The sequence below is a fragment of the Pseudorca crassidens genome, chromosome 17, assembly GCF_039906515.1.
Source record: "Pseudorca crassidens isolate mPseCra1 chromosome 17, mPseCra1.hap1, whole genome shotgun sequence".
Taxonomy (NCBI): Eukaryota; Metazoa; Chordata; class Mammalia; order Artiodactyla; family Delphinidae; genus Pseudorca; species Pseudorca crassidens.
The window spans coordinates 51924584-51949838 of NC_090312.1; the positions used below are offsets into that span (position 1 = coordinate 51924584).

At 40.1% G+C, this 25255-nt stretch overlaps 2 protein-coding genes and 1 long non-coding RNA gene across 35 annotated transcripts in view; 2 read left to right on the plus strand and 1 right to left on the minus strand.

The window, feature by feature from the left end:
* LOC137210245 (UDP-N-acetylglucosamine--peptide N-acetylglucosaminyltransferase 110 kDa subunit-like) overlaps positions 1-25255 on the plus strand; it is a 168726-nt gene that overhangs the window by 64639 nt on the left and 78832 nt on the right. The window lies entirely within an intron of this gene.
* Positions 1892-25255, minus strand: part of LOC137210249 (UDP-N-acetylglucosamine--peptide N-acetylglucosaminyltransferase 110 kDa subunit-like) — a 39656-nt gene continuing 16292 nt past the window's right edge. For 2 of the 4 annotated variants that reach the window (XM_067711928.1, XM_067711929.1), the window contains one exon: positions 1892-13212. In XM_067711928.1, the coding sequence (XP_067568029.1) occupies positions 10063-13212 (3150 nt within the window). In that variant the 3' untranslated portion in view covers positions 1892-10062. The remainder of the gene's footprint in view (positions 13213-25255) is intronic. The other 2 variants (XR_010936422.1, XR_010936421.1) reach the window with 2 other exon arrangements.
* On the plus strand, positions 12714-24724 carry LOC137210260 (uncharacterized). Its single transcript, XR_010936430.1, has 2 exons — positions 12714-13221; positions 19334-24724. It is a non-coding gene; the product is annotated as an uncharacterized lncRNA (long non-coding RNA).

The window sequence follows — 25255 nt, forward strand, 5'->3', positions numbered from 1 at the left end:
TATCCTATCCCACATTAAGTAGTTTGGTGAACTTCAAACGTCCGTTCATCTGCAACCAAGCTGGCAAACTTTAACTGATATCTCAAGCAGGTAAAAAATAAATTAAAAGAAATCCTTACACTGATGTTCCTTGATTCACACTGTTAAATGGTTCATTAACATGTAATTCTGGCTAAGAATTACATTTGAGACTCCTTGCTCAGATTTTGGTTAACAGTACAAATCTTTGAGAAATTCAAGTTCTTATTAATCAATAATTTGTCAGCTAGGCTACATTCAGGCATCAGCTGCAACTACAGAATAGGTGCACTGCCTCAGCGCTTTGGAAAGACATAATCTAGAACACTACTAGCAGACAAAATATCTGTTACTAGACAGCACAGGTGCAGTACAGCAAGACAAAAACATATATTCATGTGTGCCGCGGACCAGCCGGACAAAGAGGATTTCACTGCCCAGGGTCAGAAGGGAAGGGGTAAGGAACTGAAGTAGCACCGACGGATGGGGTCAGAAGGACCAAGACAATTGATGGTTGCAAGGCAAATTTTATTGCGCTACAGTTGCAGATTATATAGACTAGAAAAAGGAAGGCTGCCAGATGGTGGTTTACATTATCTACAGACTGTCTCGGCTCAAGGTTAACTTCCCTGGGAGGAAACCCATAAACCCAGAAGCATCAAAAATAACCTGCATGTGCAGGGGAAAGACAGCTTTGCTTGTCTCATTTTACATTCTTTCTGATCGCTGGGCCCTGGTGATTTATCTCCCATGGAATGGAACAAGGAGGGGAACAAGTAGGGACAGTCCCTTCCAGCAGCGGCGGCATGCCTGGCATGTCCTTACCTGCTCTCAAGGCTGACTGCTTCCCACAGGTCCCCCTTTTTTATTTTTTAACTTTTGCTGCAAAATAATTCCATGAAGTTTAGTGCCGAGAGTAGTGTACTGTTGCATGAGGATACGAAACAGACATGAGAAGATTATTATCAATAATAGGCAAATTATGGCCAGGGTAATAAATCCTGACAACCTTCCAGTAATCCAAGACTGAGGGTTTAACCACTTTAAATGATCCAGTAAAGTTTGAATTACGTCTTCTGGCGAAACATCATCAAGATGTGTATTTTGTATATCCTGAATTTCAGCATTTAATTTCTTAAGATCAAGACTAATATTATTATCTGACCAAACACTCAGCAGATGCATTTTTACTTTTTCCCATTCCCAAATACAGTCACTGTACTTTTAAGGAGTAACACACATCCATGTATACTTTGCATGACAAGCAAAACGCATCCTCAATTTTAATGCTGCCATCTGATCTCCAATCTCCAAAATTGCGTTTTTAAATTCATCTAAATTGTTATTAATCCATAAATATATGTGACTTTGTAAAGATAAAGCAAGACTGGTATGTTGAGATAACTGATTAGCAAAGTGAGCATGATTAATACTCTGTGAAACAGAAAGACCGGCAGTAGCCACAGTAGCAGACAGAGCAGCCGACGCAAGTAAACTTACTATTAGCCACCCAAGAAAGCGTCTCCTCTGCAAGGCTTTAGAGACTTCCACCCATGCCTGTACTCCAGTATCTTCATACCAAGGTTCTCTCAGATGTACAGGCACCATAACATACATGGGTTGCTTTAGTATAAGCACAGATTGCGTTCCTGCAGAAGGGAACATACAACTGCTAAAAATACAATTAACACAGCTAATATTATATCCTCCTTTGGAAGAATTACCAATGTTAATAGAACCACAGAAAAGTGTATATGGAGGAAAACACAAGTTATAACAGGTGTATTGGAATAAGTTAGAACTAGTTTCCATATATCCCAGTTCTTCTGAAATGTGATAAACCTATCTATGATGGGAAAAGAAGAGATAAGAATTGACACCTTGGTATAATCTATAGTACACCATATTTGGTTATTATTCCAAGATGCATTGCAATGTTCAAAATTGGATCCAGGAAAGTTAACGGTCATAAGGGGAGGCAATTGATTTTTTGATTTTCTGTTAAGCATAGTAACCTTATGTCCAGCTATAAGTATCCCTTGTCCTCCAAGTAAACGCTTCATACAGAAATAATTTCCTGAATCTTCACCTGTAACCTTGGCTATAGTAATAGCGGAATCCCTAAGTGGTGAGGCGTATGAGATTTGACCTCTAATATTAATAGCTTGCCCATTTTATACCAAATGATGGTATCCTTAAGATACTCTCGTCAGCTGGTAGCTGGGCATGTAAGAGTAATGTTGGTTCCTGTAAAACGAAGGATGCCTGGAGAGCCTGACAAACTAATTGATTGATCCGTTCCCTCATAAACATCTGTATGCTCATAACTAATAGTCTTTACACGTCCAGTTTCCAGATTCAATGGGCTAAGACAGACAGGATGGGTACTAAGCCAGTTAGTATAATTTACAGACATATTGATTTGTTTTATATTCCCAATAAGAGGCCCATAAACATTTATCATTGTAAAATACAGGAAACTTTGCTTCAGACCAAGATATGGGTTGTAATAGTGGAGGATCAGGTACATAGGCCCAGTAAGTTGCTGCATTAACAGAGGGAACACATGAAATGGTTGCCAACATAGCCAAAAATAAAGTTACAGGTGTAACAGGATTATTCTGTTGTTTCACTGACTCTTGAGCTCATGAAACCAGTTGTTTAATTTGTCCCCAAGTTGGAACATCACTCCTTTGAGTCGTCCTGGCAAGTGGTCTCCTCTTCTTCTTTTTCTGAATCAACACTGTCAAATTTTCGGGAGAGATGCAGAGCTTCTTCATCTTCTGAACTAGGTGAGCTGTGGCGAGCCATCTATTTGCTTGACTAAGCGTTCAGGAAGCCAGCAAGGTCCAGGCGCTGATCTGGGAAAGATACACACGTGACCACGTCCCCAAATCAACACAGGATCAGGACCACGCCAAGTGCTGGTTAACGGATCTTTCCAGAGGACCTCTGGAGATTGAGAGGCCAATCTTGGCTCAGCCACCAACCTTCCCCCTGCAGAGCAGCCAAATTTGTCAACAGTGAGAACATTTAAAATAAACAGAGCATCATTTATAAGGTTATGTGGCGTTGTTCTATACAATTCCCCCCTTTTTATTTTTTCAATAGTTAGCTTTAAAGATCTATTTGCACGTTCTATAATACCTTGTCCTTGAGGGTTATATGGAATGCCTGTAATATGGGTAATTTTGTAATGAATTACAAAATGTTGCAAAAGCAGCGGGCCCATTATCTGTTTTAATAATTTTGGGAAGGTTCATGAAAGCAAAACAGTGTAATAAATGAGTGATAACATGTTTAGTAGCTTCTCCGGTCTGTGCTGTAGCACAGAGGAAACCAGAATAAGTATCGATAGTGACATGAACAAACTGTAATTTCCCAAAAGACGGGATATGAGTAACATCCATTTGCCATAAATGTCTAGGTAATAATCCACGAGGATTAACAACATAATGTGGAACAGGAAGGTGAGGTAAGCATTGTGGGCATTGCTTAACAATTTGTGGGGCGGCTTCACCAGTAAGGGAAAATTGTGTGTGTAATGTAGCCGCTGACTGACGGTGTAAAGCGTGCAACTGCTGTGCTGCTTGTGAAGCAGTTTGATCATAACTTACCATAATATGAGGGTGTCCAGGACATGGACCATGAGTATCAAGAGTATGGAGATAATGAATGCAGAATATTAGCCATTCTTGACAGCATGACGAACGGAAAGGAGGAGTACGGTAAATTGGGACATGTCCTGCTTTAGGAAAAAGAGATTGAGGAGGAGGAGTAACTTCAACTCTATTCTTGGGAGGAAAATGTACAGGATAAAGATCACGTTTAGATCGAGTTAAAACATCTGCAGTCGCATTAAGTTTAGTCAATGGACCAGGCAAGTTAGAATGAGCACGGATATACAGACCTGCAACAGGACCATCATGGGAACGAATAAGCTGTTGAAGCAAACGAAAAGAGGATGATAATTCAGGGTCATTAGTATGTCCTATGCTCGCAGTCTCCAGAAGAAATCACAAGCTAATAAGATATTTACTATCAGAAAACAAATTAAAAGATATAGAAGGCAAATGTTTAAAAGACATAATGACAGCATACAGTTCAACACGTTGAGCTGAAGTCAAGGAAGTTTCTTTAACGAGGTTTGTTCCGTCGTCAATGATTACAGTAGCCACTCCTGAAGAAGAACCGTCCGTAAAAACGAAAGGTACATGAGGGACAGGCTGTTGCCTAATTATAGAAGGAAAGATATGAGTTAAGTTTGCTGAATTGGATCAATTTATCAGCAGGGTAATGGCATTCCAAGGTACCTGAAAATCCTGCAAGAGCAAGACCCCATTCATTACTATGTTGAAAAAGCCAATTTTGTTGACTAACTGAATCAGGGATAATAATTTGAGAAGGTTCTATACTTATAGGTTGTAAGCACCTAGTTCTACCTTGCATTATTAAATTACTAATAAGTTCATAATAAGGGTTAATAACTTTAGAGGGTGTAGATTTCATATGAATCTATTCAATAATTCCAACAGTTTGCCATAAGACGGCAGTAGGCACATGAGGAGTTGGACAAATTATTAAGAAAATTGGAAGGTGAGTATGAATTCTAGTTAATTGTGTAGAACTGATAGATCTATTGACTATTTGTAAAGCTTGAAATCCTTCTGGAGTCATAGAGCGTGAAGAAGAAGGATCTGAGACACCTTTAAGAATATCAAACAAAGGCTGTAATTGAGCAGTAGTAAGTTTTAAGGCAGGCCTTAGCCAATTAATATCTCCAAGTAATTTTTGAAAAGCATTTAATGTTTTTAAATTATCAACTCGAATTTGCAGTTTTTGAGGCCTAATAGTAGTGTTATCAATATATTTTCCCAAATATAAAAATGGAGATTGTCTTTGAAGTTTTCTTGAGGCAATGACCAAGCCAAATGATTGTAAGGACTGTTGTAAAAATTGAAAAGCAGTCTCTAATAAAGAAATATTATCAGTGGCTAAAAGTATATCATCCATATAATGTATGCGATATAACGATGGAAACCTTTTTCTCACAGGAGTCAAGGCCTGAGCCACATATTTTTGGCATAGTGTAGGACTATTTGCCATGCCCTGAGGCAATACTTTCCATTGAAATCTCCTCATGGGTTCCTTAAAAATTAAGGCAGGCAAGCTAAAAGCAAAATGTTTTCTATCTTCAGGAAACAAAGGAATAGTGAAAAAACAATCTTTTAAATCTATAACTAAAAGATGATAATTGTGTGGTATGGCTGTTGGAGAGGGTAGGCCTGGTTGAAGAGCTCCCATTATTAGCATAGTTTTATTAACAGCTCTTAGATCCTGTAATAACCTATATTTTCCAGATTTTTTCTTGATAATAAAAATAGGAGTATTCCAAGGACTACTGGAAATTTCTAAATGCCCTAATTGTTCCAGTACTAATTGTTCTGCAGCTTCTCATTTCTCCTTTGTGAGGGGCCATCGGTCCACCCATACAGGGTCATCAGTCAGCCAAGTAATTGGATCAGCAGTGAGTGGAGAATCCAAGGCCCCTAAGAAAAACCCAAACCTTGTCTATCATTTTTTATTTTCACATCAATAGGACAGACAGTTCCTTGTTGATTTGTTCCCAGCCCTTTTGTGGGAAGAAATCCTTGATCCAACATCATATTAGAGACTTGAGAGTTTGGACTATAAAGTAATACTCCCATTTCTTTTAATATATCTCGGCCCCAGAGGTTTAAAGGCAGCCCAGGCAAAACATAAGGCTGGAAATATCCTGAATGGCCCTCACTATCTTGCCATAAAAAAAACTGACTACTTTGCATAGGAGAAGAACTTTGTCCTATTCCGTGAAGTTCTGTAATAGTAGGACTAATGGGCCAACGTTTAGGCCAGTGTACCTGCGTCATAACAGAGACATCAGCTCCAGTGTCTAACAAACCTGAAAAAACCTTTCCATTAATGGTTCATTTCATTTCTGGACGTTCTTTCCCTATCTTCTGAATCCAGTAGGCAGCATTAGACGATCCAAAAGCCTTTGTTTCTCTCTTTTGATGTTGTAAAATTTGTCCATGAGGTACAAAGGGCAAAAGTAGCAATTGTGCCATTTTATCACCAGGAGAAATAGTTATTATATTTTTAATAGTTTGTGCCATGACTTTTATTTCTCCTTCGTAGTCAGAATCTATGACTCCTGGCATAACAGTTAAACCTTTCATGGTGACACTACTTCTTCCCAATAACAGTCCCATCAAACCCTTGGGTAAAGGTCCACAGATGCCCGTAGAGAGGGCCTGAGGACCCATTTCAGGAGTTAATACATATCGGGCGGAGGTACTGAGCTCCAGTCCTGCGCTTCCTGGTGTTGCTCTGGAGAGCGAGGATATTGTATGTTTTTGTTTTTGGTTAATGTCTGATTGATAATTTGAGGAGGATACACAGACATTGCGCTTATTATTTGTTGGGGCCGGGGAAGGCCCTGGGAAGAGTTTCCCGACAGTGGTGGCCCATCCTTGTGGGCCACTGAGCAACAATCTTGTGCCCAATGTTTTCCCCTATTGCATTTAGGGCATAAACCAGGGATTTTCTGACCATCTGGAGGTTTTTGAGTAGGGAAGGAAGGACTAGGGTTAGAATTAAAAGATCTACATTCTCTAGCAAAAGGACCTGCCTTTCCGCATTTAAAACAAGTCTTTGTTTTCTTTTGATTGTTTTTAAACCCCACTTTAGTTAATGCTGCAGCCACAGCAGCACCCTGTATATAAGTAGGCCCAATGTCTGCACAAAGGTGAATATAATCCTCCAATGTTCCCCGTTTTCTCCAAGGTCGAATCGCAGCCTGACACTCATTATTAGCATTTTCAAAAGCAAGTTGCTTAACTACAATTGTACCAGTGAGTCCGTCCACAATGAGTCTCCCCACCGCCTGTGACAACCTATCTACAAAATCAGCATATGGTTCATCAGGTCCCTGTCTAAGTTTTGAAAGATCTTCAGTTTTGTGTGTAGAAGGACATTTCCTCCAGGCTTGTAATGCCAAATGATTTATTTGAGGATAAGCAACAAAGGGATAAGTTAATTGATCTTGTAAAGAAAGATATTGTCCTTCCCCAATCAGCATATGATAATCAACTGGAATATTATGGGCAGCATTCTTTTCTGCTTGTTCAGCAGCCCGTTCATAAAAATCAAACTTCCATATTAAATAATCTCCACCATTTAAACAAGCTCATGCAATAGACTTCCAATCAGCGGGGGGAAGAGCTTCTCCTGTCAACCATAGCAGTAGTAAAAGGAGCAGTGGGCCCATATTGAGCACAGGCAGATTTTCAATCTTTCAAAACTTTCAAAGGGAGAGCCTGATGCTCCCTAGTAGCTTGTTGAGGATTATTAGGATCAGGTCTTTCTATGACGGGACAACAGAAAATAGGATCTTCTCCTCGTTTTATTGCTCCTTGTACAGCGCGCTGCAAGGGACTGAGCATTTTTACAGATGTAGATTTTTGAGGAAGACAGTCCTTATTAACCTGCAGCTTTTTCACTGACTTATCTATCACAGCCATTAGAAAATCATCCTCAGGATATTTCTCTCTTTTATGTTTACAAGCCTCATCTGTTAAGTCAAAATGTTCCTCTTCATCTAAAATATTTAAATTAATTAGCTCTTTCGGTTTAGGAAGTGGCGACACAGTAGTTGATAATACAGTCTCTCCTTCTGTCAGAGGCTTATGTTTTTCTGACTTTACATTCAAATCAACACTATCATGAGAAGAATCTAAACATATTTTTATCAGATTCCACAAACTGTATGTAACAACAGGAGTATGAGTAGGCCCTCGAGACTCGTAATAATTTTTTAAATCTTCTCCAACTTTCTGCCAGATTTCTATGTCAACAGAGCCGCCATCAGGAAACCAGGGAGATACACCATGGATATGCTGTAAAAATTCAGTCAACAATAAAGTTCAGAAACTTTATTACCCCGAGCTCTAAGCATCAAAAGTAAAACCTGAGCAAATAATTCATACATCTTTGAGCCCTTTTGCCCCATCTTATTTTACTTCTGACTATTGCCTTATGCCTCTATTCGTTTCACTTTTACTGGTGGCCACACATATTTTGCATAAGGGTTCTCTTACCTGCACTTTCTTTTTCTTTTAATTGCCTTCACGCTTCAGGTCCCTGTTCGAGTGCCACTTGCCGCGGACCAGCCGGAGAAAGAGGATCTCACCGCCCACGGTCAGAAGGGAAGGGGTAAGGAACTGAAGTAGCACCGACGGATGGGGTCAGAAGGACCAAGACAATTGATGGTTGCAAGGCAAATTTTATTATGCTACAGTTGCAGATTATATAGACTAGAAATCGGAAGGTTGCCAGATGGTGGTTTACATTATCTACAGACTGTCTCGGCTCAAGGTTAACTTCCCTGGGAGGAAACCCATAAACCCAGAAGCATCAAAAATAACCTGCATGTGCAGGGGGGAGACAGCTTTGCTTGTCTCATTTTACATTCTTTCTGATCTCTGGGCTCTGGTGATTTATCTCCCATGGAATGGAACAAGGAGGGGAACAAGTAGGGACAGTCCCTTCGAGCAGCGGCCGCATGCCTGGCATGTCCTTACCTGCCCTCAAGGCTGACTGCTTCCCACACGTATGTTGCCTTGTTTAAGCCTCAAGCCCTCGATCCTTTGTTGAAATACAATAATTTCATTCCTATGGTTTTCAATACCAAAAACTCAACCTCCAGGAGGGCTAAAGTCTAATTTGTACTCCAAACCAAGTAGCAGTGCAGTTCGCTACTACTGAGACTGAATCCATAAAGACTTCAAGACCACGTCCAGAAGACAAGTTATTATATATAATACCCTAGAAGGTCTGAAACATAATTATCATATACATAGCTGGTCCTTCAGAGCTTTTTACCTATAACATGTTTTTTGATGAAAGTTATTTAATGTACTGGAGATAACTGTGACTTACTGATCAAATATTTGAATACTTATACTTACCTGGGATTTCATTTCTGCTGAAAGAAAAAGGTAGAACAGGACTCACTAAAACAAACAAACAAACATTAGAAATGAAAGTAAAAATCTTAACACACACTATGACTTTTGGAAGCAGCATAGAGGGGCAGTCAACGGTAAAACACTGGTGAAATAGGTCAAAACTCTAGGCCAAAAATCCATTATTATTATCATCAGTGACAGTACCACAACTGTGCCCTTCAGAATTAATAATCACTCCTAAGAATCTTCATTTGGCACCAGATGATGCGGTTAAGAGAAACACTCTGGGAGGTTTTGAATCAGACTTGGTTTTTTGTTAGCCAAGTTACAGGAGAATTTTTAAAGTGGGCGGAAGGGAAGAAGGAAACGGACCAGGAAAAGAATTTAAGCCATCATCTATAAACCAACAAAGCACTGATAGTTCCGAACATTATGTCAGACACTAAAATGACTGATATAGGCTCAAGTGGTTTACAAAACCTATAAAAAGACTATACCAGCAAAGTCCCCATTTATCTGTCGAGTTCAGAAACTAAAACAAGGAATATTTTAGCTTAAAAGCTTATCTCAAGAGAATCGTACACACTTCACATGAATAAAAATACCTGAAACCAAACATTTTTAAAAGCTCCAATACCCAAAATATAAAGAAAAATATTAATTCAGAGGACTCAATCAATCCATGATAATCACAAAACGGCTGGGCAATCTCTATCTCCCTTCCACACTAACCATCCATCCCATGGAAGACCAAGGGAGATCAGACCTTCCAGACTTACCTTCCAGACCTTCCAGACACCTGGCTGCTGCAAAATTCTATGGAGACTCCTTGTGGAACAGCAGTTTCCCATCTCTTGTGTCTCTCCCTATCGTGATCATGATCATGCAGGAAGCAAGTCTGGCTGTGCTATTTCTTATCATTGTCTGTCAGCCATCTGCAGCATGGTATTGTACAGATAAGGAAAAAGTAGTTCCCTTTCCCCCAGAAGGTTGAGGCTCAGGTACAGGGTAATTCTCCTGTGCACACAGTCATTATTTAGGCCGACTCAGTGACTTCAACAGGCTTAATCATGTGATCAGGTTTGTTGCCAGCTGCGTAATGCTCCCACATCCGTAGATAGAGCCGCTCTAGGTCCATTGTGTATTGTTTGGTGTTGAACAGAGGGCTAGATGTTCTCTGCTTCCAGACTTTGCCACGAATTTTCTTCAGGTATTCTAGATCAGTTCCCAGTTTCACAGCTATGTCTTCATATTCTTGTCTATTTTGAGCAATAAGCTCAAGACAGCCTAAACAAGTGAGCTGGGAAGCTGCAACTCGGGAAGCAAGAGTCTCTCCTGGCATAGTCACCACGGGTGTCCCTGACCAAAGGACATCCATCCCTGTGGTGTGTCCATTACAGAGTGGAGTGTCCAAGCAGACATCAGCCAGCTGGCCTCTCCGAACATGTTCCTCTTTAGGAGCAACAGGTGAAAAAATGATACGGTTCTGGGGAAGGCCCATATTTTGTGCATACTGTTGAATATTAGGTTCTCCTACTGCTGGAAAACGCAACAGCCACAGTACACTATTGGGAACACGCTTCAGAATATTTGCCCACATCTGCAAAGTAGATGGGTCAATTTTATATAACTGATTGAAGTTACAGTACACAATGGCATCTTCCGGTAACCCGTACTGAGAACGTGTGGTTACAATAATGGTACGGGGAACCTCCTCTCCAGTGGCAGCCTTAATGTTGATCTGGGTAGTTGCCAGTCCATTGCTAAGACTGAATCCATTAATTGTTATCTGAATTTGTCCTCTGTTAATCATTTCAATAACTGCCTCTGCAATAGTATTCATAGGAATGACAGGCATATTAAGAGCCGTATTACTGCTGTCTGCGTTGTCTCCTCCATCAGGACATTTCATCTTGACAATCTGCACATCTGGGAGACTATCAAGAAATGCTTTGAGGTCGATGCCATTCAGCACAACCCGATTGTCATAAATGTGCCCATTGGACTTAAAATCGATGACTGCCTTCTTCTTCAGGTGAGGGAACATATTAGCATGATCACCAATAAAGAGAGTATGGGGCATATAAGCCAGTTTCTCAGAATACTGCTCAGCAACTTCAGCAGGTGAAGTTTCCTGATCAGTGATGATATAATCCATGAAAAGCATGCCACTGGTCCCAGGGTAGCCCAGCCACATTGCCTGAATAGGAGCTGGCCTGAGAGCAAAGAGTTCATTTCGAGCACCCCTGGTATAACCATTCATATTTACAAGGATGTGTATACCATCTTGATGGATGCGATCAGCTGCTTTCCCATTGCATGGAATCTGAGAAAGATCAATGAAATGATGGGCTTCTGCCATCACCTTCGCTCGGAAGTTTGTGCCATCATCTGGGCTCAGGGCATAACAGAATACCTCAAATTTATCAGGATTGTGCATGCCTGGAATAGACTGCATAAGATGAGAAGTAGGATGATTCCCAAAGTCAGAACTCACGTATCCTACACGCAGTCGACCATCACTGAGCTTCAAGTCTTTTGGATGTTCGTACGGTGGTTTATGAAGGACACTGATCTCATCCAAGCAGAGGTTCCCATGGCTCTCAGCAATAGCCTTCCTGAAGCCATGAGAAAGAGGATAGAGCATACTATGATGAGGCTGCACAGAAGGCAACCTATTCTTCTCCAGCTGGTCAGCCACAATGCTGACCAACTTCTTCATTCGCTCATCATAGTCTGTCCAATCACAGACAATCTGCAGGCAATGAGCCAAATCACAATAAGCGTCAGGAAAATCAGGTTCAAGCTTCAGAGCAGTGCGATAAGAAGCAATTGCTTCTGGAATATTCCCTGAATACTTGTGAATGGAAGCCAGATTGCTGTGGGCATCCGCAAGTGCAGGGTTAATCTGAATGGCACGAGTATAACACTGCAAGGCTCCCTGAACATCCTGCATCTCCTTTAGAGTGTCTCCCATGTTACAGTAGGCATCAGCAAAGGTAGGACTGATTCGAACAGCCTCCTTATAATGCATCAGAGCTTCCTGCAGTTTTCCCTGCTGCTGCAATACACTTGCTAAATTTGAATGGGCAACAGCAAACTCTGGGAAGACTTCTAATGCTTTACAATACAAGTGAACTGCCTCTTCAAAGTTTCCCTGGTCTCCTTTGATATTGGCTAGGTTATTCAGAGAGTCTGCATGGGTGGGACACAGCCGCAGAGCTGTATTATAACACTCTTCTGCTTCGGCAACACTGCCCTTCTCTTCCAGAGCGTTGGCTAGGTTGCAGTAAGCATCAGGGAAATGTGGTTGCAATTCAATAGCTCGCCTGTAGGTGTCTACTGCCAGATCCATCAGGCCTTGCTCATAGTATACACAAGCCAGGTTGGCATGTACCACTGCATGATTTGGGCTCAAGCTTAGGGCACAAAGGTAAGCTGCCACAGCTCTGTCAAAAATCCGTGCCTCTTTCAAGACATTTCCTAAATTGATATAAGCATCCAGAAAATTGGGGTCAAGCGTGACAGCCTTTTCAAAGTGATGAATGGCAAGCCAAATCTCCCCTTGTGCACTGAAAACACAGCCAAGATTACTCCAAGCTACTGCAAAGTTCGGTTGCGTCTCCATTGCTTTCAAATAACATGCCTTGGCTCCTTCCAAGCGACCCAGGGCTTTGAGCAGGTTCCCCAGGTCACTGCGAACACAGTACAAATCAGGATTGCACTGAAGAGCAGAGACGTAAGCTTGTACTGCCCCTTCCATGTCGCCTGCTGCTACCAAAGCAGCTGCCAGGTTAATATAACCATCGATGAAATCTGGTTTGAGATGCAATGCCTGCCGGTAATGCTCAATTGCCTCCTGCAACTGCCCTCTTTCCTTGTACACATTCCCCAAATTCGAATAGGCTTCTGCCAGAAGAGGGTTCTGTTTAATTGCCAGAGTACTAAAGTGGGCAGATCTGTCCAGCCTTCGACACTGGAAGTGTAGAGATGAAAGTAATAAAAGTACTCCAGTATTGTCTGGCTCTTGTCTCCACAGCTGCATGCAGTGTCTCTCAGCTGCCTCAAAATCTCCTGCCTGATACTCTCGATGTACCAACTCAGCTAACCCTTGGAAGGAAAGCATACGTTTTGTTGGTTCTGTGCTGTCGGCCACGTTGCCCACAGAAGACGCCATCTGGAGCTTCTGGAGAGAGTGAGAAAAGGGGGTAATTGAGTCCCGCTGCTGCCACTACTGGCAAGAATGTTTCTAGAGGTAGCAAATACGAGGGCAGCAGCCATACCACTGCTTTGGCAGGCTTAAGCGGCGGCAACAGTTACACGCACTGAAACTTAGGAACTCTGGTTGGCCATCTACCTCTCACGCTCTTGAAATCTTAATTCTTAACCCTGCCCTCTTCCACCATTTTTCTCCTAATCAGGGAATAAAAATTACCTATACACTTGCCTTAGAAGAAATCAAAAGTCAGTAGTCCAAACACTTTTTAAAATTTTGTTTTCTGTCCAGTTGGAAAGGAAATACATGATTGACTTTACTTCATCATTCATATAGTCAATGTGGAAAACATTAGGGCCGTGAATTTCAATACAGTAAGATCAGAAAATTTTAAATTGGCCTTCCCAAACCACTAATAAGTAACCAATGTTGTATATAATGCTAAAATCTTAGAGACTGAGTTTGATATTTTAAAAGTTCTGAAAGGATTAGCTAATTTCTCCTCATCATACTTCTCATGCCTCAAACCTGAGTATTACTTTTTTAAAATTAAATTTATCTTTATTTATTTATTTTTATTTTGGCTGCGTTGGGTCTTCAATGCTGCGTGCAGACTTTCTCTAGTTGTGGCGAGCGGGGGCTACTCTTTGTTGCGGTGCCTGGGCTTCTCATCACAGCAGCTTCTATTGTTGTTCCACAACTCTATGGGTTCCTTTTTAGGTCCTGTGAAGAACCCTAGAAATTAGTTCATGGAATTATAAGTTTTTGCAAAATTGTCAAAAGTGAGATATTTTAACTTCCATCAGGTAAGACCAGCGTCTCTTTCTTTGCCAATTTTCCTTCTATCATATTCCGCTATGTTGGATCATATTGGAATGGCCACAGGCTTTTTTGAAATCTGGCTAAGGAGATTTTCTTTTTTCTGTGGTACGCGGGCCTCTCACTGTTGTGGCCTCTCCCATTGTGGAGCACAGGCTCTGGACGCACAGGCTCAGCGGCCATGGCTCACAGGCCTAGCCGCTCCGCGGCATGTGGGATCTTCCCGGACCGGGACACGAACCTGTGTCCCCTGCGTCGGCAGGTGGACTCTCAACCACTGCGCCACCAGGGAAGCCCTAAGGAGATGTTTTAAGTGAGGCTATTATGTGATTTTCAGACACCGCCATATGTAATTGACTATATACTATCCCATTACAGGAATAACTTCCAGTACTCATACTGACTACTCTACTGACTTAACCTAGCACAAGACACAGAAGCATAAGGACAAAAACCACCTTACAATATAGCCATGTCTTGCACTTCACAGCTCTCAAAGCATGTGCGTTTGAAGAAGAAAAAAAGAACTGAAAAGTACAAAACCAGAAGCTAATCTGTGGAAAATTATTTCAATCATCAGGCATGTGAAAGATAAGTCAAAGATTCAGTTCTCATCAATGCTTAGTCAAAACGGAAATTTTCTTCTGTCAAGAATATACTCCAGGGGCTTCCCTGATGGCGCAGTGGTTAAGAAGCCACCTGCCAATGCAGGGGACAAGGGTTCGAGTCCTGGTCCGGGAAGATCCCACATGTCACGGAGCAACTAAGCCGGTGTGCCACAACTACGGAACCTGCGCTCTAGAGCCCGTGAGCCACGACTATTGAGCCTGCGAGCCACAACTACTGAAGCCTCCGTGCCTAGCGCCCGTGCTCTGCAACAAGAGAAGCCACCGCAATGAGAAGCCTGTGCACCGCAACAAAGAGTAGCCCCCAGTCCCTGCAAGTAGAGAAAGCCTGCGCACAGCAACGAAGACCCAACACAGCCAAAAATAAATAAATGAATGAATGAATGAATGAATGAATGAATGAATGAATATACTCCATCAACAATGTGTGTAATGGAATGGTATGAATGAGTATTTTATCAGAATCCCTGTAATGCACAAACCTATAGCAGTACTGAAATCAGTAATGCATTTATAATAGTAAATACTTATGAGGAAGTAATCCATAGAGGTTTTCTCAAAGTTAACAACGAAAGTTAATGTGACATTATCAATAATAAATTGTGAAGCTGAAATAAACTTTTCTAAACTATTAATAACTAGAAGCAAATTCTAATCAACCATGCTACAAGAAATCTATGTCTAAAAACTACAAAGTTTATTTCTTAAAATTTTATTTCGAAAATACATAAACTGTCGTATGAGGAGGCAGTTAAAGAATATATAGCTAAAAGAGTGGGGGAAAAGTTTTATAGAGACACATCTGGCAGTAGTTCATTTTTAAATGTCATTTTTCTAGGTTTTGTGACACCTATAGTATTGATATTTGAAAGCATTTAAAAAATTGTAATTTGAAGATTTGCTACTTCCAGGTAGAATAAAATATTTTGAAGCAAAACAACGTTTGCACTGAGAAAAACAAAAAAAGCCAAATAAAATAGCCAGCATTCAATCAAAAAGTTCTAGACAAACCAAGAGATAGAATCATATGGCTAAAATTCTAAGAAAAGAACAGATAATACAAAAATATTTATATAAGATATTGTGTGTCTTTATCAGGAAAAGTCTTTATCAAGAAAAGACTTTAAAATCATCAGAATTAATATTATATTTTATTTATTTGTATATTATATTTATATATAGATATTTATATATTTATATAAAGAACTTAAAGATAAAGCCCTAGTTAAGGCAGTGACAATAGCAGTAGCAGTGGGAGTGAAAAGAAATGGTTATATTCAAGCATATTTTGTCAGGAAAAGTCCATGATCAAATGTCTGACTGCATACATGGGATGGATAGACGGAGTGGGAAAAATCAAAGTTAACTATAGAGGTTCTAGTGAAGATGGGGTTGCCGTCACCCAACCCAAGGGGCTGCGATCATCCCCAAGGTCTAGGAGACTCAAAGGGAAGGTCATGGTCAGAGGCAAAGTTAATTGGTGGGAAAATAAGACTCCCAGTCTCTCCATCTCCTTATACCAGTTTTTTTTTGTAACATCTTTATCGGAGTATAATTGCTTTACAATGGTGTGTTAGTTTCTGCTTTATAACAAAGTAAATCAGTTATACATATGTCCCCATATCTCCTTCCTCTTGCATCTCCCTCCCTCCCACCCTCCCTATCCCACCCCTCTAGGTGGTCACAAAGCACCGAGCGCATCCCCCTGTGCTATGCGGAAGCTTCCCACTAGCTATCTATTCCTTATACCAGTTTTGTTTTTCTGCTCATATACGTAGCAGCATTTCATTCAAGGGGAAAGTCATTGATCTGACTGGTCAAATTAAACAACATAGTTCAAGGCACATTTACAGTGGTTAGTTCCTCCACAATTTAGAAAGTCACATTCACAATTTCCCTCTTCCTACACCGCGGAACACATTGGCCATTCCTCCAAAGTTTCCACTCCACAGAGTGGACAAGAGATGACGTTAGCCCAGAACTGAGAGCTTGGCATGAGATGGTGTCAGCCCCATGTAGAGCTCTGGCATAAGTTATAACCCAACCCAGCTCTACAGAGAGCTCTGCATGGAATCCTGGGAGTAAACTCAGCCATAATAATGGGATTCTGTTTTTCATTTGCTTTTCTTCCTTGCTTAACTTTCCCTGGCCACTCTGACAAACAAACTTTCAGGCATTCCTGGGCCACTCACTAACTTTATTCCATTTTATGTCATCCAGATTCCCAAGAAAATTACTAACTATAAGGAGGGAAATTTGGAACATGCTGAGTTTTAGATGCCTGAAATATACAGGTCATTGAATCCAGTTAAGTAGCAAATTATCTGGATCTCAAATATGCCAGTAGAATAGCAGACTAAGCTCAATTTAATGTACTCTTACTGGAGACACACGTAAATTCTGGGTCAATTTTGAAAAAGTTAAAAGGACATAGCTGAGATTAAAAGAAAGAAAGGAACACCTGCATGTTTCAGAAAGTAACAGAGAAATTAAATCCAGAGAAAGAAGAGCGGACAGATGTCTGTGGGTTCCGTTCCTTAGTATAGGCCTTATGTAAATAGGGGCTGGAGCTAGAAATCTAACATTACCTTGAGGCCAGGAATTTATAGACTCAGGATGGAACAATATTGAGAAGTTGGTACAGATATCCTACAGAAATTTCATGAGGAACTGCTTAGTCCATTAAGAGGGCCAAGGGCGGTGGTGAGGAAGATTGATATCTCTTGAAAACCTTCAGGTACAGAAAACATCAACACCTCTGAAAAGTAGGCCTCTCCTTCCCAGCGTTGTGATGGCCAGGTTGTCACTAACCTGTAAGGCCCTGTATGAATCAGAAACTGCAAGGAGAGTAATTCAAAGAAAAACAGATGCAGGATGGGTGTGGCAATAAATCCTAGGACCCTATCAGAAACAAAATTAAAACCACTCTAAAGGGAAATTTTAACAAACCAGAGCAGATAGTATCCTAACCAGAATAGAATAATAATTCTGAGGAAGTTACTTTAGTTATTTAAGTAATATTCAACATCCAGAGCAAAATTCACTTAAGTACTGTACTGGTGGAAATTGGGCAGCACTATGGAGACAATAAAAAGGTGTTTACCATCAAAAAACATCAAGGTAAGAAAGATAATGTCTAATTTTTAATTATCCTGTGGTTTATTGAAATCTTTTGGGAACCCAAAATAGAGAAAACCTAGCAGGCAATGAAGACTTAAATATTTAGAGATTTATCAACTCATCTATAAAAGCTTTATTAATCTCTTCTTTTAATACCACTCCTGAGAGGTATAAATGTGTCCAGTGATAGGGTTGAAGAAGCCTGAGAGAATTTCAATTGTTTACTATTCTTGGTCAGCTATTAAGACCTTTCAGGAGCATCTTGATTTTCATGGCATCATCCAACAAAAAGCAGGATATTTTACAGAAAGTCCTGGTCCACTTTTTGGCTTGCTTTTGTGTTTATGTTTTTGGTTTTCTCACATTGGGCGGTACATTAGGCTACCTATTGCACACTCCCTCATTCATGCATGCATTCATTCAAACAATATTTACTGAGTTGAGATATTTAATTAACACCCAATAAATGATGTTTAGATGAATGAATGCGCTTTTTATCAAAGTAAGTGTAAGAACTGAGAAAAATTACAGAATGTATGATCCCAGCCCCACAAAAGCGTATAATTGTGTTGAGGATATAACATATGCTGATGAAATAACTAATATATCATATTGGACAGTCTCTAAGTTCAAAAATGAGTTTTTATAAATAATCAGAGCCTAAGGAGGACAAAGAAGGGACAGTTCATTATGGGTTGAATCTATCAATAAATGTACATTTCAGATGAGATTTGAGATTGACCTTAAAGAAAGAAGAGGACTTAGATATATGAACAGAGAACAAAAAAGGCATGGTGATAGCATGTGCATAGATAGTGTGGCCAATATTTATGTTCTTCATTAAAGACAGTCAGAGATAACCCAAATGTAACTGTTTCCATGGGTCCATTCTCAGTATCCAAACAAAACGGCAAATCCTATCTTAGTAAAACTAATGAAAAACACAGTCTTTAACAAAGACATTGTGAAGGAAAGGGGGAGAGAAAGGCTTGCGTCCCACACCACACAACAAAACTTATTTAATTATTTGTTTCATTTTCTCCCTCTGAAAATTTCCTCTCCCTCTCTCTGTACGTCTCTCTTCTCCCACCACATCTGGCCACACTCTACCAGCCACCTTTCCAGATCTTTCCAGAACTCTCCATCCTAGTTTCATTATGCCACAAGTTAAACATCTCACAGGTCTCCAGGATGCATCCTCATCACTTATTCCACAAAGACAAACAAAGGACACTTCTCAGGATCAAGTTTCTTGGAAGGAAGAGGTCACGAGGAGTGATTATAAATAATATAAGGTGGAGAGCAGTGACTTAAAATACCATTTTTCCTCTTAGAATGTGAATACAGGGAACTTTGGGAAACTAGAAAATCTAGAAAGGATTCATTGATAATTATTTATTTTCAATGAATAAAATAAAATGTAATAATACGGCTAAACTCTGACAGATTAACCTTTTCAAAAGTTGCTTTCACACACCTTCACTATTGGGATGTTTCATAAACACATCTTTCTTCTTTCTTTGCAGATACTGGCACCAAACTTTCAAACAATAAGAACCTTCCCATAAGTCCCTTGCCAGGCAAGATTAAGGTATAACAATCCAAACAGATTTTTGAAGAAGATAACTGGTTGAAAGCACAGGAAAAGAGCTAGGTTTCTCTTTTTCAACAGTCACATAATGAGTCATGTGGGAATTGGTTTACAAAGTCTCTCTCCATGAGGGGCTAAGGTTAAGATTAGAACTTCTGAGGCCAGAAGAGCAAAATAACTACAACAACACACATATTTTCAAGAGCCGCCCTTTGGATGTGAGGGATTGATTTTTCCCACGCTTTTTTCAGCAACCCAACTGGTGTCTTTAGTAAATGACATAAGAGAATACAGTGTGGCCAAGAAGGCTTAGATTTCCTTAGCCCCAAGTCAGATATTCTCAAGTGACTGTCCACTCAAATTAAAAAGAGAGATTTACAAGAGGAAACTGGATACAACTGAGTGTACTTTTATTTCAACCCTTTATCTGAATGTTTTGTTTTGATTTCAGTTCTCCACTGAAGTTGCCTACATTAATATATTTTTAAGAACATTTCCTTAAGTTGAAGTATTCATTCAGTATATTCATTTACTATAATTGAGAAAAGCCAAATGACTTAGGCAAATTCATTTCTATATTGCCACAGCAGTGTATTGTGAACTAAATGACACCTGGCAGTTCTTTACTCAGATACTAACTCAATTAGAAGGCAGAACAAGGATACCTACCCATTCAGGGAAGGAAAGGTCACTTAGCCTCTGTAGCTGTCTTAGGTCTCTTATCATCACAGTAACAAACTGAAGACTAAAAACCATACGATCATCTCAATAGATGCAGAAAAAGCTTTTGAAAAAATTCAATATCCATTCATGGTAAAAACTCTCCAGAAAGTGGGCATAGAGGGAACATACCTCAACATAATAAAGGCCATATATGACAAGCCCATAGCTAACATACTCAATGGTGAAAAGCTGAAAGCATTTCCCCTAAGATCAGGAAGACACCATCAAAAAACTATTCGAGCTCAAACATGAACTTGGTAAATTTGCAGGATACAATAGATTTCTATATATAAATTTTGTATTTCTATACACTCACAGTGAACTATCAGAAAGAGAAATTAAGGAAACAATCCCATTTACAATCGCATAAAAAAGAATAAAATACGTAAGAATAAACCTGCCTAAGGAGGTAAAAGACCTGTACCCAGGAAACTATATGACTCTCATAAAAGAAATGAAAGATGACACAAACAGCTGGAAAGATATACCATGGTCACGGATTGGAAGAATTAATATTGTTAAAATGACCATCATACCCAAGGACATCTACGCATTCAATGCAGTCTGTATCAACATATCAAGGGCATTTTCCACAGACCTAGAACAAATAATTTTAAAGTTTGTATGGAAACACAAAAGATCCTGAATAGCTAAAACAGTCTTGAGAAAGAAGAACACAACTGGAGGAATCATGCTCCCTGGCTTCAGACTGTGCTACAAACCTACAGTAATCAAAACAGTATGGTACCGGCACAAAAACATCCATCACTGGAACAGAATAGAGCGCCCAGAAAGAAACCCATGCACTTATGGTCAATGAATCTATGACAAAGGAGGCAAGAATATGCAATGGAGAAAAGTCTGGGCTTCCTTAGGGATGGTTTCATCAATTAATTTGTTTTCTTAAATGGACCATACTTTTCCATGTCTTTGTATACCTTGTGAGTTTTTTGGTTGAACATCTGGCTTTCAAATATTGTAATGTGGTGTCTATGGAAATCAGATTCTCCCACTTTCCCAGGGTTTTCTGGGCTTTGGATTGTTGAAGGCTGTAGTAGTCTGTTTGTTTAGGGACCTTTCCAAACTAGTTTTGCAATGACTGTACCCCTTATCGTATGTAGGCACTGAAGTCTCTGTTCCTTTAGTTCATGTTTAGCTAATGTTTTGACAGAGAGGTCCTTGAATTCCTGCACCTAAGACAAACAAAAACAAATATACACAAGCACATCCACATGCACACTCAAAACCACACACCTCTCCCCATTGTGCAGATTGTTGGATCACTCCTTCAACATTTAGCTGACCTGCACTGAGGTCAGGGCTCAGCCCATGGTAAAAGCTTAGAGACTCCTCTGGTGTTTTCAGAGCATGCATCTTATCTTGAGTATGCATGTGGCTTTCTTAATTTCTCTGGACACAGGTGTACTTTTTGTATGTTCTAAGTTCCCAAAGAATCTCCCCCAACTTTTGCTCCTGCGTCTTATGTGGTCTATTGTATTTCAATGCACAGTCTTCTGCCCCAGCCATCTGTGCTTTGTCAGTTCACCTTGCACTTTTTTTGAGCAATGACCGCTGCTTTTCCAGACTGTGTTCCAGGTTAGCTAAGACAGAGATAAGCATCTTGTGTCAGTCCTTCAGGTAGCTCCCAGACAGGTTAGAACAGATACACATAATAATCCGAGAGTATGGGCTCTTCTGCTCCCTCCTGAAGCAGGATTGAGGGCCCCATACTACGAATGGTCTGCTGCTACTTTAAGACTATCACTGCATTAAGACCCCACCACTTTAAGACCATCACTACACTAAGAGTAGATGGGGCAAGGGCAAGTAAAAATGCCACAAAGCTTTCCTGCCATTTTCAAATTGCCTCTTCCCTGGTTCAGTATGTGTTTGCTTGCTGTAAATCTTTGCCTGATTTCAGGACTAAGAGAAACTCAAGGAACGCCACAACAAGACACAGTATAATCAAACTCTCAGATGCCAAAAGACAGAGAAAGAATCTTTACTCCCAAAGGAGAAAGAAAAAACAAATTTGTTACAAAGCAGGGATCCTCAAAAAGATTCATAGCTAATTTCCTATCTGAAACCATGGAGGCAAGAGGCCAGACATATTTAAAGTGCTGAAAGAAAAAAACTGTCCACCAAGAATTCTATATTTGGCCAAACTGGTTTCAAAACTTAGGGAGAAATTAACACATTCCCAGATGAACAAAGGCTGAGGGCGTTTGTTTTACAACTTCCTAACACTGCCCTATGACAAATGCTAAATTGAACCTTCAGGTTGAAATGAAAGGACACTAGACAGCAACTCGAAGCTGTATAAAGAAATAGAAATCTCCAGTAAAGATAAATATATGGGCAGATACTAAAGCCAGTATTGTGCTACTGGCTTGTAACTCTACTTTTTATTTCTTACATGATTGAAAAAACAAATGCATAAAATAATCATAAATCCATGTTATTGGGCTCACAAAGTATAAAGGTGTAATTTGTGACAACAATAATATAAGGAGGAGGAATGGAACTGTAGAGGAACAGAGTTTCTGTGTGCTATTGAAGTTGGTTTCAATTCAAATGATATTGGTTGAACTCTGGAAGGGTAAATGTAATCTTCTTGATAACCACAAAGAAAATATCAATAGACTATACGCAAAAAGAAATGAAAAAGGAATCAAGAGTTCACTACAACAAAATCGGCTAAGCACAGAAGAAGTCAGTAATGGAGTAAATGAGGGGCAAAAAATGCATAAGACATACAGAAAACAACCAGGAAACAGACAGAATTAAGTTCTTCCTCATCCGTAATTTTTGAAAAAGTAAGTGGATTAAGCTCTCCAATAAAAAGATAAAAACTGGCGGGCTTCCCTGGTGGCGCAGTGGTTGAGAGTCCGCCTGCTGATGCAGGGGACACGGGTTCGTGGAGGATCCCACATGCCGCGGAGCGGCTGGGCCCGTGAGCCATGGCCGCTGAGCCTGCGCTTCCGGAGCCTGTGCTCCGCAACGGGAGAGGCCACAACAGTGAGAGGCCCGCGTACCACAAAAAAAAAAAAAAAAGATAAATATTGGCAGAATGGACTTTAAAAACATCCATAATCCAAGTATATGCTGCCCGCAAAAAACTCACTTGATTTCAAGAGACACAAGTTAGTTGAAAGTTAAAGCACAGAATAAAATATCCCATGCAAATAGTAACAAAAAGAAAGAAAGAGAGAGAGAGAAAAAGAAAGGAAGGAAGGCAGGAAGATAGATCTGGGATGCCTACGTTAATATCACACAAAATAAACTTTAAATCAAAAACTATCGCAAGAGGAAAAGGAGGCCACTATATGTTGATAACAAGTTCAATCTATCAAGAAGATATAACAACTATAAACATATATGTACCAAACATCCCCCAAATATGTGAAGCAGACATTGACAGAATTGAAGGAAGAAATAGATAGTTCTAAAATAATAGTTGGAGATCAATACCTTGCTTTCAATAATGGATAACACATCTAGACAGAAGATCAGTAGAGAGGCAGGGGGACTGAATAACACATTTAACCAACTAAACCTAACAGCCATATATAGATCACTCCACTCAACAACAGCAGAATACACATTTTTCTCAAGTACACATGGAACATTCTCCAGGAAAGACCATATGTTACGCCACAATACAAGTACCAATACATTTTTAAGAAACTGAAATCATACAAAGTATCTTCTTTAGCCACAGTGAAAGGAAGGTAGAAATCAGTAACAGAACCATTGGTAGCCATTTCCCATCATGCCTGCCACACATGATATAAAGCAATGAAGGGAAAAACATAATTGACCATTTAGAAAAGTGGGAAAGAGGACATATCATTGACACAGAGTGTGTGCTGTTTCCCGTTGTCAGAGATAAAAATAAATTAGCATCATTTATTCATTAGTGTGTTAATTTCTTGGTCAATCATTGCTCAGCCAGTGTTTCTGCCTGATGGGAAGATTTCCTATACTCAGTGTTGAGTGGAGACAACCTTGAAAGGGACATTTAAAAGGATTATACTGTGATGGGCTTAGCAGTACCCTTCCTCCTATGCCAGTATTTAGGCTGGGGTATTTCCATGCAGTGTGTACAACCGTAGGCCCCAGGTCACCAGAATTTAGTTGGATTCGTTGTCTTAATACATTCTCTCAGTACTTTGTCTTTTATTTGACTGTTGCATTTACTTCATTCTTTATTATCACTGCGAAACAACTTTGTTTCCTGTTCAGATGCCAAAAAGTGGATATCAATACCTCCTGAGTTTTACACATCACAGATCTGTTTTACATATCGGAGACAGAGACAGCAACTATTTCCAATGACTTTGAGACATGCTTTGAACATGCGATTAACATGTTGAGTGTTGAAATGTGTGTCGAGCTCATTATACTTGCTCTAAAAGGTTTCAAACTGCAAAGATTTAAAAATCTTTATCTTTGAATAGTTTTCCTGTGCTGTCCCTTTGTGTCAGACTGTTAATGTGCAGTCTGGCACCTTCAAATAACGTGGCTTTGTAACCAATTATTTACATGTTGTTTTATCCACAGAGAATCTTTTTTTTTTTAAATAAATTTATTTATTTTTGGCTGTGTTGGGTCTTTGTTGCTGCACATGGGCTTTCTCTAGTTGGGGCGAGTGGAGGCTACTCTAAATTGTGGTGTGCGGGCTCCTCATTGCTGTGGCTTCTCTCGTTGCGGAGCACGGGCTCTAGGCGCTGGGGTTTCAGTAGTTGTGGCACGCGGGCTTCAGTAGTTGTGGCTCATTGGCCCTAGAGCACAGGCTCAATAATTGTGGCACACGGGCTTAGTTGCTCCGCGGCATGTGGGATCTTCCCAGACCAGGGCCCGAACCCATGTCCCCTGCACTGGCAGGAGGATTCCCAACCACTGTGCCACCAGGGAAGTCCCCACACAGAGAAGCTTAAGGTCAAAACATACAACTCGATTAACTACACGTCCTCCTGTTCACATTTCCCTCATCTTTTCTTCATCTTCTATGTTTCCTTGGCACTGTTTATATTAAGTGCTTTTGCCATTATATTTGATTGTCTGTATTCCGCTGAGTTACCACAATGCTTTATGAGACACGGTAGGATATAAATGCATTTAAGATATATAT